The 15,025-nt window shown below is 45.1% G+C and overlaps 1 protein-coding gene across 1 annotated transcript; it reads left to right on the top strand.

The window, feature by feature from the left end:
• Positions 1–2,746: 2,746 nt before the first annotated feature.
• PARL (presenilin associated rhomboid like) lies at positions 2,747–14,770 on the top strand. The gene is made up of 9 exons (XM_088538078.1): positions 2,747–2,820; positions 2,936–3,076; positions 5,591–5,639; positions 7,227–7,322; positions 8,590–8,739; positions 9,162–9,232; positions 9,516–9,617; positions 12,793–12,890; positions 14,458–14,770. Exons 2-9 carry the CDS (start codon positions 3,032–3,034, stop codon positions 14,570–14,572), a joined length of 726 nt encoding a protein of 241 aa, XP_088394204.1. The 5' UTR covers positions 2,747–2,820; positions 2,936–3,031; the 3' UTR covers positions 14,573–14,770.
• The last annotated feature ends 255 nt before the right edge of the window (positions 14,771–15,025 follow it).

Raw genomic sequence — 15,025 nt, 5'->3', positions numbered from 1 at the left:
ACTGCTGAGGTAGAAAAATACCACTGTTTTCCCAGTGGCTGTTTTACCTGAGAGTTGTGCGTTGCACTCACCAGCACCACACTATGTCTTTCAAGACAGGAGGCCAGATATAACAGGCAAGCAATCCCAAGCAGGACTTGCTTTAGTATGTTGCCCATGCTGTGAAGAAATACTCTAGTTCTGCATTAAAAAAAAATCAGGCTTCATTCTTTAAAAATTAGTTCAAAATAACTACAAAACCTTGGAGTTTTTTTTTTGTACAAGAAAGCAGAATTGTTTGCAGCTCATTCCTTAAAAGTGTACCTAGTCCACTCTGAAAGCTGGATCTTGCACTGAAGAGGGCTTACTTTTCTCACACACACTTGAAATTGTGCATCCGCTTCAAAATACACATAGCAGTTAATAAAGAACATCTGAAACAAATGATAAAATGAAAATAAACAACAAATGTAAACAGGCTTCCCACTACATGGTCAGGCTGATAATTTAAGTAGGTGTTTGTGTACCACATACGTGCTGTGATCCACGCAGTTGTAGGTCTTTCCGGGTAGCAAGAAGATTGAACTGTACGTGGTGCATCATCACCATGCAGAGGGCATCTGTTGACATTGTAACTATAAAGTGCTGCTAAAAATTAATAATTTAAAGTATGCTTAAAATTGAGGAAGCTTAGGAGTTAAATTAAACTGAAAAGAAAACCACACACACACTAAGCAACCTACCTTTTCCCCTGACTGCCCAGCCCAAATTCAACCATTTTCTAACAGAATGCAAACCACATTGTAAGAGCCCTTTTTCCACCTTTTCAATGATTGAGCACCACTAGCTGTCACTTACCAGTGCCACATAGCAGCTGTGAGCACCACACTGGGTGCGGTGCTTGAAAAAAGCATGCATGAACGTGCTGAGTTTAGGAGGTGAGTTATCAATTCAACACATGGGGAAAATGTTATGTGGCAGAAAGAGTGAACTCTGAGGGTGCCGTGTGTGAAGGACCAACTGAAAGGTGGTTTATCTCCCAGCAAAAAAGCCAGGGAGAACCACTAATGCCGAGCAAACAAAGCGCTGGATGGTTGAAGCCTGAAGGGCCAGAGAAGCAGGTCTGGTGTCTCAGTGGGGATCAGAAGTGAGACCAGAAGTGGGAATTACATGGGAGCGTGAAGGTGGGATGTGCAGCACCTGCCAAGGTAGGGTGCTCCCGCCAGGGCGCCGTGCTGGGCTGTGCCAGGATGGCTCTGCACCCGCTGTCGTCACCTGGAGCCCTGTCCTGCTCCTACAACCCACAGCACAGCTCAGAAAAGGCCCTCATCCCTTCTGTGCCGCCCATCTCATCGGTCACCGTGAGATGGGGGCAGATTTCCTACCCCTGTTGTAACATTAATGGTAAAAATAATGTCAGTAAAATATGTTGCTTGAATAAGATGAGAGTGCAAGTAACAGACACCATCTGCAAAGAAGTCTCCAAAAACTAATGTTTATTTTCTTTTTTTCTTAAGCTGATACCATATAGCTTCCTCTTCAAGACTTGATTTTACCAGCCACACTGATGGCCAAACTAGTAATAAATGGGCTTTAGTACTGCCCAAACAAGTTTGACCATAAAGAAAAAACAGTAAAACACCCCACAGCATCCTCTCACTGCAAGTGTACACATACACCACGTACACCTAAGAGCTGGGATGGGATAATCCCGGAGGTGCCAAAGGGGCGGGAGTCATCCCAACACCAAAACCTGCAGCGGCAGAATGTGTGGCTGGCAGGGCTAACAGGAAAATATTTTGAGCTTTTTAAACAAGCAAATCACTCTGATAAGGTGTCTAGGGGACTTCCAAACTTCTGGACACAAAAATGAGTAAAGTTAAAACTAATTTTTCTTTTTCGTTTTGCTACATGAAAAGGGGGGGGGGGGCAGAAACTAGGGGGACATTAGGTACAAGACTGCTTTCATTTCCATAAATATCCATGTACTTCCATATGTCCCTAGACCTGCTTAATCCGTGCTTAATTCAAGCAAATCCCGAGGCTCAACCAGGCGCGCTAGTGCAATCAGAAGCTGGTAAAATGCAGATTTAACCGCCAAAGCAGCACATAAGCCCACGGAGGAAGCTGGCAGGGTTTATTAGGTTACTGCGCACCCCGCGGTAGGGAGGGCAAAAACGTCCAAGACCTGTTAAATATTTATATTTATATTTAACCCTCCCCTTGGCCTCACGCTGCTGCCCGTTCCCGGCGCCCGGCCCGTCGCGGCGGCAGCGCCCGGACGTGGCGCCCAGTAGCGGCGCGCGCTCCGCCCCAACATGGCGGCGGCCGCGGCGCCGCCCGAAGAGGCTTCCCCGCGGCGGCGGCGGCGGGCGCTCCGCCGGGAGCTCCCGCCCGGCCCGCCCGGCGCTCGGGGACCCCGCGGGCCGAGCGGCGCCGGGGCCCCGCGGCGCTGGAAGCCAAGCGCGGCGGCTCCCGCCGCTCGCCGCCCCCGCAGTATGGCGGGCGACTGCCCCGGAAGCGCTGCGCGCGCGGGGCCGCCTCCAACATGGCGTGGCGGTGCTGGGCGCGCGCCGGGCCGCCGCGGCCGCACAGGTAGCGCGGGCCGGGATGGGCCGGGCCGCGCCGCGCCGGGCAGCCCTCACGGAGCTCTCTCCCCGCAGGGTCGCCGTGCTGTTGGAGCACCCGCGCGGGTTCCGCCGGGCGCGGCCCCGCGCCGAAGAGCCGCCGGGGGCCGAGGCGCCCCCCGCACCGCGGCGCAGCCTGTGCCCGCCGCCGCCCGCTCGCGCCGGCCGCCCCTCGCCCGGGCGCCTCGTGAAGCCGCTCGTCTTCACCGTGGGGGTAATGCGGGCCTCGCCGCGGGCCGGGCAGGGCAGGGGGGCCGCGCGCCGCCCCGGGGAGCCGTTGGGGGCCAGGGCGGCGCGGGTTGCGCCGCGCTCACGGCCCCGCGCCGCAGTTCACAGGCTGCGCCTTCGGCTCGGCGGCCATCTGGCAGTACGAGGCCCTCAAGTCGCGCGTGCAGAGCTACCTGGAGGGAGCGCGCGCGGACTGGATGGACAAGGTCCGGCCGCAGAAGCGGGGAGACCTCAGGAAACAGGTAAGGCCTGGCGGGAGCCAGGGACAAATCCCTCCAGCAACGCTTTGCTGCTTCGAGGAAGAGCAGCCTCTCAGCAAGTTAGAGGATCCGTCTTTCACACAAAGAAAACTGAATTCAGTTATTTCTAGGAAATCAGCCTACAGTGTTACTGTAAAAGCTATATTGGGAAAAGAACTTGTTGTCAGCAGTCCCTGTGCGCAGCGAAAACCAGTATCTGCAGAGGTGAAGGGGGAGAGAGCAGAGATAGCTGGTCCAAAAATGGTGCCCCACTACCGCTCTGGCCTGTGATGGGTCAGGCCCCAGCTGGACCCTTGTAGGGAAGTGGCTCTGAGTGTGGGCTGGGGGGACGCATGCAGCTGCCTGTCTCTGAGCTGGAAGCGCTGTGGTACCACTTTTCACGGGGACTTTCTATGATGGAGCTGGATAGATGAGGGGAGAGTGGTGGGTGTCATCTATCTCGACTTCAGCAAGGCTTTTGACACTGTCCCTCACAACATCCTCCTGGGCAAGTTCCAGAAGTGTGGGATAGATGAGTGGACAGTGAGGTGGATTAGGAATTGGCTGGATGGCAGAGCTCAGGGGTTGGTGATCAGCGGTGCAGAGTCTAGTTGGAGGCCTGTTGTTAGCGGTGTCCCCCAGGGGTCAGTCCTCGGTCCAGTCCTGTTCAATTTATTCATCAATGACCTGGATGAAGGCACAGAGTGCTCCCTCAGCGAGTTTGCTGATGACACGAAACTGGGAGGAGTAGCTGATACTCCAGAGGGCTGTGCTGCCATCCAGAGGGACCTGAACAGACTGGACAACTGGGCGGTGAAAAACCTCATGCAATTCAACAAGGCCAAGTGCAAGGTTCTACACCTGGGGAGGAATAACCCCAGACACCAGTGCAGGCTGGGGACTGACCTTCTGGAGAGCAGCTCTGCGGAGAGGGACCTGGGCGTCCTGGTGGACAACAAGTTGACCATGAGGCAGCAGTGTGCCCTCGTGGCCAAGAAGGCCAGTGGGATCCTGGGGTGCATTAAGAAGAGTGTCTCCAGCCGGTCAAGGGAGGTGATCCTGCCCCTCTACTCAGCCCTGGTGAGGCCACATCTGGAGTATTGTGTCCAGTTCTGGGGTCCACAGTACAAGAGGGATGTGGAGCTGCTGGAGAGAGTCCAGCGCAGGGCCACAAGGATGATCAGGGGTCTGGAACATCTGCCCTATAAGGAAAGACCGATAGAGCAAGGGCCTGTTCAGCCTGGAGAAGAGAAGGCTGAGAGGGGATCTAATCAGTGTATATACGTACCTCAAGGGAGGGAGTGAGGAGGATGGTGCTGGCCTCTTTTCACTGGTGGCTACTGACAGAACTAGAGGAAATGGTCAGAAACTAAGGCATCAAAAGTTCCACATGAACTTAAGGAAAAACTTCTTGACAGTGAGGGTGACAGAGCACTGGAACAGGCTGTCCAGAGAGGTTGTGGAGTCTCCTTCTCTGGAGATCTTCAAAACCCGTTTGGACGCAGTCCTGTGCCACGTGCTCTAGGTGACCCTGCGTGTGCAGAGGAGTTGGACTAGATGATCTCTAGAGGTCCCTTCCAACCTTAATGATTCTGTGATTCTATGACATGCGCCCTGGCATATTGAATTGCTATCCAAAAGCAAAATACAACTACTCCGTTGCTAATAAGCCTCTCTCCACTGGTCAGTTATGTTGATAAAAATACAGGATCCCCTTATAGCTTGAGGACATTCTGTTTGTTATATTACAGAAGTCTGCACTGTTTATTGGAGGACTTAGCAGGAAATAACTGCTATCTGGAGAGCATTCAACAACAACAAAAAAAACACAGAATTGATTACCTTGCTGTCAGAGAATGGTTTGCTTTGTTTTACACTGCAGCTAATTTATATAATATTGTCTTCCCCAGTATGGTTGCAAGGTCATAGTGGTAACAAAATATAAACTGCTTCTAGAAGTTTAAGGGGAGGAAAAAGAAAATATCTGTGGGTTGACTGCACTCAAAATAAATTTTTCCAGGGATTTTAAACTTGAAGAAGGGATAGGTGAGCCAGATACTAGGAGGAATGGATTCCACATCTTGTGAGCCACCTCTGCAAAAGTGACTCTGACACAAAAGTGGAATCTCTGAAGATGGGTGGTGTGACATTAGATAGAATCAGGATGAAGCTTAGTCAAGGCGGGGTTGATACTTATTTTGGTTAACCTGTTAATGTAAGAATTATGGGCTAAATCCCTGTTTAGTGGAGGCAGATGCATCCCGGGAGTTACATAGATTGGTGCAACTCTATTCTGTTTAAAAGACTCTTCATCTATGCTTTGATATTTTAGAAGGAGGGTAGCTAGGTACTCTTGAGAAAGAAATCCCCATTTGAAAAACTGAATCAGTAAGAAATAAAACTTTAAAGCTGCTCTACCTAACGGTTTCATACGGAACGCTTTGCAGTCTTAAAGCAGAGCCTCGTGTGACTGCTTCTGAAGTGGCTGTGGCACTGACGGTACCACTTCTGTTTCAGGTTAACAGGTGGTGGAGTAGCCTGACTGAGGGTCAGCGGACTGTGACAGGTTTGTGTTAGCTTACAAGTATTAGACATTCACGGGAAGAGAAATATGGCAAAACAGGTACAGTATGTTACAACAGATGGCTTTCATACCATGTTTAAGTTGCTAGGCACAACGCATGTATATACTTAAACCTGCAGATACACTATTTCTGCTATGTTTCTTCCTTACAAAATGCTTTTGTCAGCATTATTTAAAAAAAATGCTGTTCACCCTCTTCCTGCAACATTCCTTTCTCAGGAACTGGGAAAAATAGCAACTGCTTTTTTAAGAAGGAGTATGAGCTACTTATGTACTACTTCTATGTGCTTCTGTAAGTGCTATCTGGAAAGGCTGTGTAGACATGAGGCGTCCAGACAGTGAATGACTTTCTCATTCAGCACAGACTGACGAGTTACAGGTCTACTACGTAAAGTGGCTATTATCCAATATTTATTGCATTCTTTCAGTGAGATGGAAATACTTTTTCTGCTGTTTTACGTAGTGTTCCAAGTAAGAACAGGCCGCCTTATGTACCTCTCTTTAGTTATGATGTGGTTTTGTGCATTTAACCAAACATCACTTGAAATCCCATGATAGATATGATACGTGGAGAGAAATTGATGAGAACTTGATTCAAATCCAAATGAAGGAGCTAAGCCATGTCCAGTGTTATACAGTCTATATTAAGTATTCCTGAATGTATGTTATTAGCAGGTTAAAATAAATAATGATAGAGTTTAACTTTATGGTGTCATTTACTCATCTCCAAAACATTTTAGGAAAACAAAACACTTCCAGGTGCTAACATTCTTTAAGGGAAGCCCATTATTCCTCCCATAATGTTTCTAGATATTATAAAGCATTTTAAATACCAACATACTTAGATAGAATTAAGAAAGGCATTTTAAGCAAGAATCACACTTATTTTGCATCGTTCTATTTCTGTTTGTTTACACTCCCACTTAAACTAAGAATAAACAGCTGAATATTAAAAAGCTGGGCATTTGCTATATCCTGATGGTGACAATCCCTGAGCCATGCCAAATCAGCTTTGTGCTTGATCTCAAGCCGGTATCTTTACAAGTCCCTCACAGAAAAAGCAGACCTCCCCGTGAGATTAAAAGGGTGTATACCACATGTTTGTGCAGTTCCCTCATTCTCTGCACCTCCAAGTGCAGTTAAAACTTGCTTCGTAAGTCTTGTCTCAAATGCAACTGCAGATGCAGTTGTAATAACTGGGAATAAGCAGCTGGAGAGGCAGAAGATGGGACATCCTAAGTTGGCTCTTCTTTCATTGACTCTACAGTGGAGGTTTGAAACCAGTAGCTTTAGTGCTTGCAGTGCAGATTTCCGGGACTGTTTATTCAATACAGTGTATGTTAAAAGTTATGGTTAAATGTGATGTTTCTAAAAAGATTTTCATTATATATATAGATATATACATAGCTTTCTGTATTTCTCTTTACTTTTTCTGAACTCCACAAAGGGTGGGTGCTGCTCTTAATGGAATAGTGAGGAAAAGCATGATTCTTGTAAGCATGTTTTTGTACATTACCATATGCATTACTGCACATAATTTTGTTTTTGTATTTTTTTCCTTCTCATTAGGTATTATAGCTGCAAATGCCTTTGTATTCTGTTTATGGAGGTTGCCTGCTATGCGACGGATTATGTTTACATATTTCACCTCAGATCCTTCTTCCAGTAAGTGAATAATGATGACTTGTCTACACTGGGGTATAATAGAACATCTGGTTATACTGTCAAGATTTGGGGTGACTGCTTTGCTTGTAAGGCATGGAGCAACAAGCAAGTTCTCATCAGTCAGGCCAAAACATTTCAGTTTGCCTAGGCAGGAACAACTTTGAGGGAAGAATGTTACAAAAATGGTGGGTTTTTTGTTTGTTTTGTTTTGTTTTGTTTAATTTGTTTTGAGTTAAAAATTGTCAACACAGTTGCCTGACTGGTCTTTTAATGTGTTCAGACAGTTTCAGCCTTGTAAAGGTGAGGGGGCACTTCTCTTAAGTGATCCTAACTCTAGCTGCTAATCACCCTAGAATTTGGAGAAAAATAAATCATACTATGGAATGCTATTTTTTATGTTTAAAATGTGATTTTTTTCCGTAATATTCTGTGGGATACAGGTATGAGCAGTCGTTAGTCATTTGCATATGTGCTTTTGTCCTTAGACAAGCATGAGACAAGATTAGAGTCCTTGTTCAGAGTTGGCCTTTGAATCACATAAAATAAACCTCAGCTTTCACTGTATATGAAATGCTTAGAAGAGGCTGATTTAAGAAAACAAATTACTAGTATTTCGAGGCAGAACAGTCAGTTTTCATTTACACAGTAGAGAAAAAAATTAAAAGGATGGGAGAAATATGCCTGGGAAAGAAGCTTCTGCTATCCTCCGATTTCTGCTGAAGTGGAAACTAAATTGATTCCTCCTCTGCAACCCCACAGCTAAAATTCAAATCTGTGTCAGTTCTGTTTTGAAACAAGGCTGACCTTTAAACTTGTTAATTGGCTCTCTTACATGTTCCAGGCTATTTCAGAGAGGAGAGCTAGTAGCTTTTTTCAAAGAACACTAACTTTCCCTTCAGTCCAACTCCCTAGCAAAAACAATTTTATGTAGATGTTCATGTGATATTTTTTTTTTCACCATATACGTATATAAACCTCTTTTGCACTTCTGAAACCACAGAAGTATTATAAGATAGAATTTTGTGTAAAACACCCCTGGAAGCATTCCCTGTAAGGAATGAAGACTTTTTAAAGCAGCTGTTTGTGCAGCTTGCATGTCTTTGGGTACCTATTCTACTTTACAATAGCTATAGCACAGAATTAGAATACATTTCAGTTTTTTATTACAGTAGCCTATAATATCTCTTGGTAAGTTTCTAGTCTGCATGATGTGTAAGCTAACACAGATCAAAATGTTTTTCATTTACTGCTTTTCTCTCTCTTGTAGGAGCCCTGTGTTCTCCCATGCTGCTCTCTACATTTAGTCACTTCTCTCTTTTCCACATGGCAGCAAATATGTATGTTTTATGGAGTTTTTCCACCAGCATTGTCTCTCTTCTGGGATGCGAGCAGTTCATAGCAATGTATCTTTCTGCTGGTAATGTTAAATATGTATATTGACAGCATTATAAAAGTATGCATTCATGCAAAGTAAGATGTGTGCAGGATTAATAAGTGTATTTTTAGTGACAAATGGCAGTTGTTCAACATCACGCATTGCTGACTTGCAGTGCTTATTTGCTATCATACAGGAATTTGATTGCTTTAGGATACTGGGTTTTAAAATAGCGTGAAAGTAGAAGTACCTGGTTTAAAAGCATGGTCAGTAGCCAAAACAAAATAGCTCTTCATACAGAATTATATGGGATACCTGAAAAAAATGGTGACTGTTTTCAAAGTTAAAAAGGAAAGAGTACTCTGCTAGCTTCTTTAGGAGAGCATACAGATAACATTGTTTTGTTTTCTGATTCTTGTCTATATCGCTGACATGATTTTCTGATAGTAACTTTACATTTCCAGGGGTTATCTCCACTTTTGTCAGTTACGTTGCTAAAATGGCCACTGGAAGATTTGAACCATCTCTTGGGGCCGTGAGTATCTCAAAATACAAGATACCTTGCTGCATTTCAAAAGCCACTTTCAAAGCCTACTGTATTCTTCAGCATACTTAGAAATGTCAAGGATATTCTGGATCATAGAGACTAGGAAGGGTTACTGCCACATAACAGCTAGTAGTTAAAACAAGACACCACACTTTGCCATGCTGCTTTTGATAGTGAAAGCCAAAAGGAAAACAGGTTCACATGCAGAAAAATAAAGTTTCCCTCATGTAAAAATCTCAACTTACTTTCTTGTATTTTATTGTATTTACAGTCAGGAGCTATAATGACCGTCCTTGCAGCTGTATGTACAAAGATGCCAGAAGCAAAGCTAGCCATCATCTTTCTCCCAATGTTTACATTTACAGCAGGAAGCGTAAGTGCCTTTGAAGAAATCCTATGCCTAAAACACTTTCCTTATTGCTCAACAGAATCTGATTGCCTGTCTTCATCTGTGTCTGTAACCTAGCATATTTATCTTTAAAGAGAACACAAGCATGGGAGGTCCTGAATGCTGTACTGGTTTGTTGCAGTCTACCATGGTCACTTCTCCACATGTATAGTCAGTTTAGGATTATTCTAATTCCATCCTCTGTGAGTCTGCTTTAGATCTGATACTGTTCTTAAATGTAGCCTTAATGTTTTTATTGCATTCTTGAGTGGAGCCTAGGTGTTTGCATGCCACTCTGATTGCATCTTTTATGAAAGAAATGGTCAGGGAATACTACTGAAAGCAGAGGCAGAGCCACAGATAGTATTGCCATGAGGAGGTGTTCATTAAAACCCCAAAACAACCACCCTGATTATTGCAATATACACCTCATTTTTTTAATGTAGTCTTTACTAAATGTTTTTGCCATTTAAATGTATTTTTATACTTTATATATGCACACTACCTTATATATACTTTAATGGACTTAAAAAAAAAAAAAAAAAAAAAGCCCCTATTATTCCTTTACTGTTACTCTAACAGAAGAATAACAAAGCAGAGTGGTGAGAAATAGTTACTGAATGGAAAATAAGGATGTTGCCCTGCATGTTCGTCTAGGAATATCTGTGTTCCAGCAGGTTGTGTTTGGAAGGACTCTTTCACATAAATTAAGCTATGGTAGAGTCAGTGAATGGGAACTCCATGTTTTACTTTCAGGTAACTTCCTTTCTTTGTGAAGGGGCCACATTTGTAACCCTGCTTTATTCTGTTGCCTGTGTGTATGTTTTGACAGCATGGTACAACTAAAGACCAAATCTTTTGAGAGTTTTGGAACAGCTTTTTATCTATGTATTTGCTCTGTGATACAGTTACGAAGATCTGGCTCCTGGAAGGCTATGTGCTCTTTAGGAAGGAGAGGCTGGGAAGGCAAGGTGGTGGAGTTGCTCTTTATGTGAGACAGCAACTGGAATGCATGGAGCTCAACCTGGGGGTGAATGATGAGTGAGTCAAGAGCTCGTGGGTAGGGATAGAGGGCAGGCTAATGTGAGAGACACTGTGGTGGGTGTCTGCTACAGGCCCCCTGATCAGGATGAGGAGGTTGATGAGGCTTCTCCAGACAGCTGGGAGTACCCTCATGGTCACAGGCCCTGGTTCTCATGGAAGACTTCCACCACCCTGACAACAACTGGAAGGACAACACAGCCAGGCACAAACAGTCCTGCAGGTTTCTGCAATGTGTTAATGGTAACAGTTTAAGACAGATTGTGGAGGAGCCAACGAGGAGAGCTGGCTGCTGAACCTCGTACTAACGAATAGAAAGGGACTTGAAGGAGATGTGAAGGTGAGGGGTAGCCTTGACTGCAGTGACCATGAGCTGGTTCAGTTCAAGATCCAATGAGGAGGAGGCAGGGCTGTAAGCAGCCTTGAAACCATGGACTTCAGGAAGGCCAACTTTGGCCTGTTCAGAGACCTCCTCAGAAGACTCCCATGGACTGGGGCTCTGGAAGGAAGGGGGGCCCAGGAGAGCTGGTCAGTACCCAAGCAGCCCTTCCTCCATGTGCAGGATCAGTGCATTCCTTTGAGTAGGGTGTCAGGTAGAGGGAGCAGGAAGCCTGTGTGGATGAGCAAGGAGCTGCTGGCAAAACTCAAACAGAAAAGGGCAGAATACAGAAAGCAGGGAAAGAAGGACAGGCTCCTTGGGAGGAATATAGGAATGTTGTCAGGGAATGCAGGGATGTGACAAGGAAAGCTAAGGCACTATTGGAATTAAATCTGGCAAGAGATGTTAAAAATAATAACAACTTTTTCAAATGTGTCAATGGCAAAAGGAAGATCAGGGAAAACGTGGTCCACTGGTGAATGGGCTGGGTGCCCTGGTTACGAAAGACACAGAAAAAGCAGAGCTGCTGAATGCCTTCTTCACTTCAGTGTTTACCGAGGGCAGCCCTCTGGAACCCCAGACCTTAGAAACCAGAGAAGAAGCCTGGAGAGAGGAAGACTTGCCCTGGGCAGAGGAAGATTGGGTCAGAGAGCTCTTAGGGAAACTTGAGACCGACAGATCCGTGGGCCCTGATGGGATGCACCCCAGAGTGATGCGGGAGCTGGCAGATGGTATTGCTAAGCTGCTCTCCATCACCTTCAAAAGGTCCTGGAGGACAGAGAAGGTGCTGGAGGGCTGTAAGAAAGCCAATGTCACACCAGTCCTCAAAAATGGCAAGGAGGACCCAGGCAGCTACAGGCCAGCGAGACCCACCTCCATCCCTGGAAAAGTCATGGAGCAGCTCATCCTGGCTGTTGTCTCCAAACAGGTGGAGGACAAGAAAGTGCTCAGGAGTAGTCAGCATAGGCTCACCAAGGGGAAATCATGCTTGACTAACCTGATAGCCTTCTGTGGTGGAATGACCAGCTGGGTAGATGAGGGGAGAGCAGTGGATGTCATCTGTGTGGACTTCACTAAGGCTTTTGACACCATTCCTCACAACATCCTCCTGGGCAAGCTCTGGAAGTGTGGGATAGATGAGTGGACAGTGAGGTAGATTAGGAATTGGCTGGATGGCAGAGCTCAGGGGGTAGTGGTCAGCAGTGCAGAGTCTAGTTGGAGGCCTGTTTTTAGCAGTGTCCCCCAAGGATGATCATGGGCCTGGAACATCTGCCCTATAAAGGAGAGGCTGAGGAAGCTGGGCCTGTTCAGCCTCAAGAGAAGGCTGAGAGGAGGCCTGATCAGTGTCTATAAATACCTCAAGGGAGGCAGTGAGGAGGATGGTACTGGTCTCTTTTCACTGGTGGCCACCAACAGAACTGGAGGAAATGGCCACAAACTGAAATACCAAAAGTTCCACAGGAACTTAAGGAAAAATTTCTTAACAGTGAGGGTGACAGAGCACTGGAACAGGCTGTCCAGAGAGGCTGTGGAGTCTCCTTCTCTGGAGATCTTCAAAACTCCCTTGGATGCAGTCCTGTGCCACATGCTCTAGGTGACCCTGCATATGCACAGGAGTTGGACTAGGTGATCTCTAGAGGTCCCTTCCAACCTTAATGATTCTATGATTCTACAGTTTCTTAATACAGGCCACTAGGTACTACGTCCAATTCTCTCCCTTTTGTGACTCTTCCTTTCTAGGCTTTAAAAGCCATAATTGCATTTGACACTGTGGGACTCGCTCTGGGCTGGAGACTTTTTGACCATGCTGCACATCTTGGAGGAGCACTATTTGGAATGTAAGTTTTTATCTACTTTGTTTTGTGGAACTGGTACATTAGGGATTATTTATTTTCCTTCTGTGCAAATGCAGCCTGTATTTCCCCCCACTTTTTCTTCATCATATCATAGAAAAGGATCTTCCTGGGGGTAAGGAAGGGGGTATTAAGTAGCACTGAGGACAACACACTTACCTTTGTGATGCCATTAGTTGGGTGGTAACACTGCTAACCGATGCCAAGAACTACAAGGAATTGATCCAAACTGGCTGAGAATGACAGAGTGGATATCAAGTTATCCTGTCACCACAGCCTTGGCTGGCTCACTCCCTCTGTCCTGCTCTCCCACCACACTGAGGAGTTGAAAGGATTCTGACAAAACAGTGGGCAAATTAAAACCTATTTTGAATTACTTTACGTAACAACACTCCAAAATCCTGATGTTATCTCTAATTACCAATTTAGAGGGCTATTTAGAGAGTTATAGGCCAAATTCCTTTGAACAGCTTCTAATGCTGTTTTACAGTGTTGCTGCTTTTGTCTTTTACTGTGGAGCCTTCAGGGCCTTTTCTAACTGGGGACAGGTAGAAACTGCTTTGCAGGAAACAATTCTGTATTGCTCTGTGTTTGAACTCTATTACATAATAAGCTTCTGTCTTCTGCCTTAATTTTGCTAATACTTGTGTCTTGCCTGAACACTTACTAAGAACACTTGTAAACGTTAGGTTAAAGCCTACTTGATACTTAACTGTCAAATAAAGGTTGAATTTAAAGCTTTTTACAGAAGCTTTCCCAGCAAGTTTCTCTTGTAACTACCTTACCAAGGCATCTAAGATGCTGTAGAGATTGTTCACAGAATCCCAGAATAGTTGAGGTTGGAAGGGACCTCAAGAGACCATCTATTCCAGCCCCCTGCTCCAGCAGGGACACCCAGAGCACAAGGGACAGGGTGGCATCCAGGTGAGTTGGAAGATCTCCAGAGAAGGAGTCTCCACAGCCTCTCTGGGCAGCCTGTGCCAGGGCTCTGGCACCCTCAGAGCAAAGAAGTTCTTCCTCAGATGGAGATGGAACTCCCTGGGGTTCAGCTTGTTCCTGTTTTGTATCTGTACTTGGTCCAGTCTGAAAGAATCAGAACAGCTGTTTTGCTGTCTGAACTGTTTTACCTTTGTTTACTGTCTTGGTTCTCCATCCACTTTCAATGGAGGAGCGCTTCATTATGGGTTCATTTCAACTGTATTTACATATAAGAAATACTTATGAATTAGTGTTGTCAGTAACCATTGCTGTTTTAGCAGCCTGATAAATGAAAATAATGTGCATCTTTAAGTAGAAATCCCAAAAGCATGAAATTCAGCTGATGAAGAACATTCTCTCTCAGGACTGACACAGACAGGAATGTAAAGAGGTTACAGAAAAGAACACATGACTTGCATGGCACTATCAAGTGCTTTCTAAAAACATTATTTCTACCTCTATTTATCCTATATTGTATTCTAGGCATCCTAGTTACCCCCTTTTAGTGATCAGCCTCTTTCTCAGATTGAGAGGAGAGCTGTACTTTGTTTTCACTGTTTATTTTCTTCCTCAGGTGGTATGTGACATATGGCCATGAGCTAATATGGAAGAACAGAGAACCACTGGTGAAAGCTTGGCATGAAATGAGGACAAAGAATCCAGGAAAAGGAGGAGGAAAGTCTAACTGATTCTAATCTTAGAGGTTACTTGTGCCCAAGTGGTATATTACTTCAAAATGTGGGATGGAATTGGTTTTGAAGGCTGCCTGTTACTCCACCTTAAACCTCTCAGGAGCTGAAGTTTCTGATGTAAACTGCAGTCAAAAATACAAAAGCATAGAAAATGAACTCTTGCAAAGGTAGAACAATAAAGGTTTATATACTATTGCTCCTTAAGGTAACATGTACTTTTTTTTTTTTTTTTTAAAGTGGGAATAGGAAGGTGTTCCACTGGAATGGCTGGAAGCTCAACTGAAAAGACAAAAAAAACTGAAAAAAAATTCAGCACAATTTGTTAACAGTTAGGAGGATAAATAGTTGAAAAACAAGGGATTTAATGGATAGTCCATCCTGACATCTTCCAGTCAAGACTAGATGCTTTTATGTTTTAGATAAATTGGACTCCATGTAAGGCTATATGGT

The sequence above is a fragment of the Tinamus guttatus genome, unplaced genomic scaffold, assembly GCF_059628265.1.
Source record: "Tinamus guttatus ecotype Peru unplaced genomic scaffold, ASM5962826v1 Tinamus_guttatus_pri_ptg000927l, whole genome shotgun sequence".
Taxonomy (NCBI): domain Eukaryota; kingdom Metazoa; phylum Chordata; class Aves; order Tinamiformes; family Tinamidae; genus Tinamus; species Tinamus guttatus.
The sequence above is the reverse complement of the archived record's forward strand: the minus strand, read 5'-3'. Positions and strand labels throughout refer to the sequence as shown.

Excerpts from the sequence above, each read along its gene's own strand:
- PARL (XM_088538078.1), top strand. The coding sequence starts at position 3,032 with ATGGACAAGGTCCGGCCGCAGAAGCGGGGAGACCTCAGGAAACAG. Across the intron at positions 5,640-7,226 it reads GGGTCAGCGGACTGTGACAG|GTATTATAGCTGCAAATGCC; the intron begins GTTTGTGTTAGC and ends CCTTCTCATTAG. Across the intron at positions 9,618-12,792 it reads TTACATTTACAGCAGGAAGC|GCTTTAAAAGCCATAATTGC; the intron begins GTAAGTGCCTTT and ends CTTCCTTTCTAG.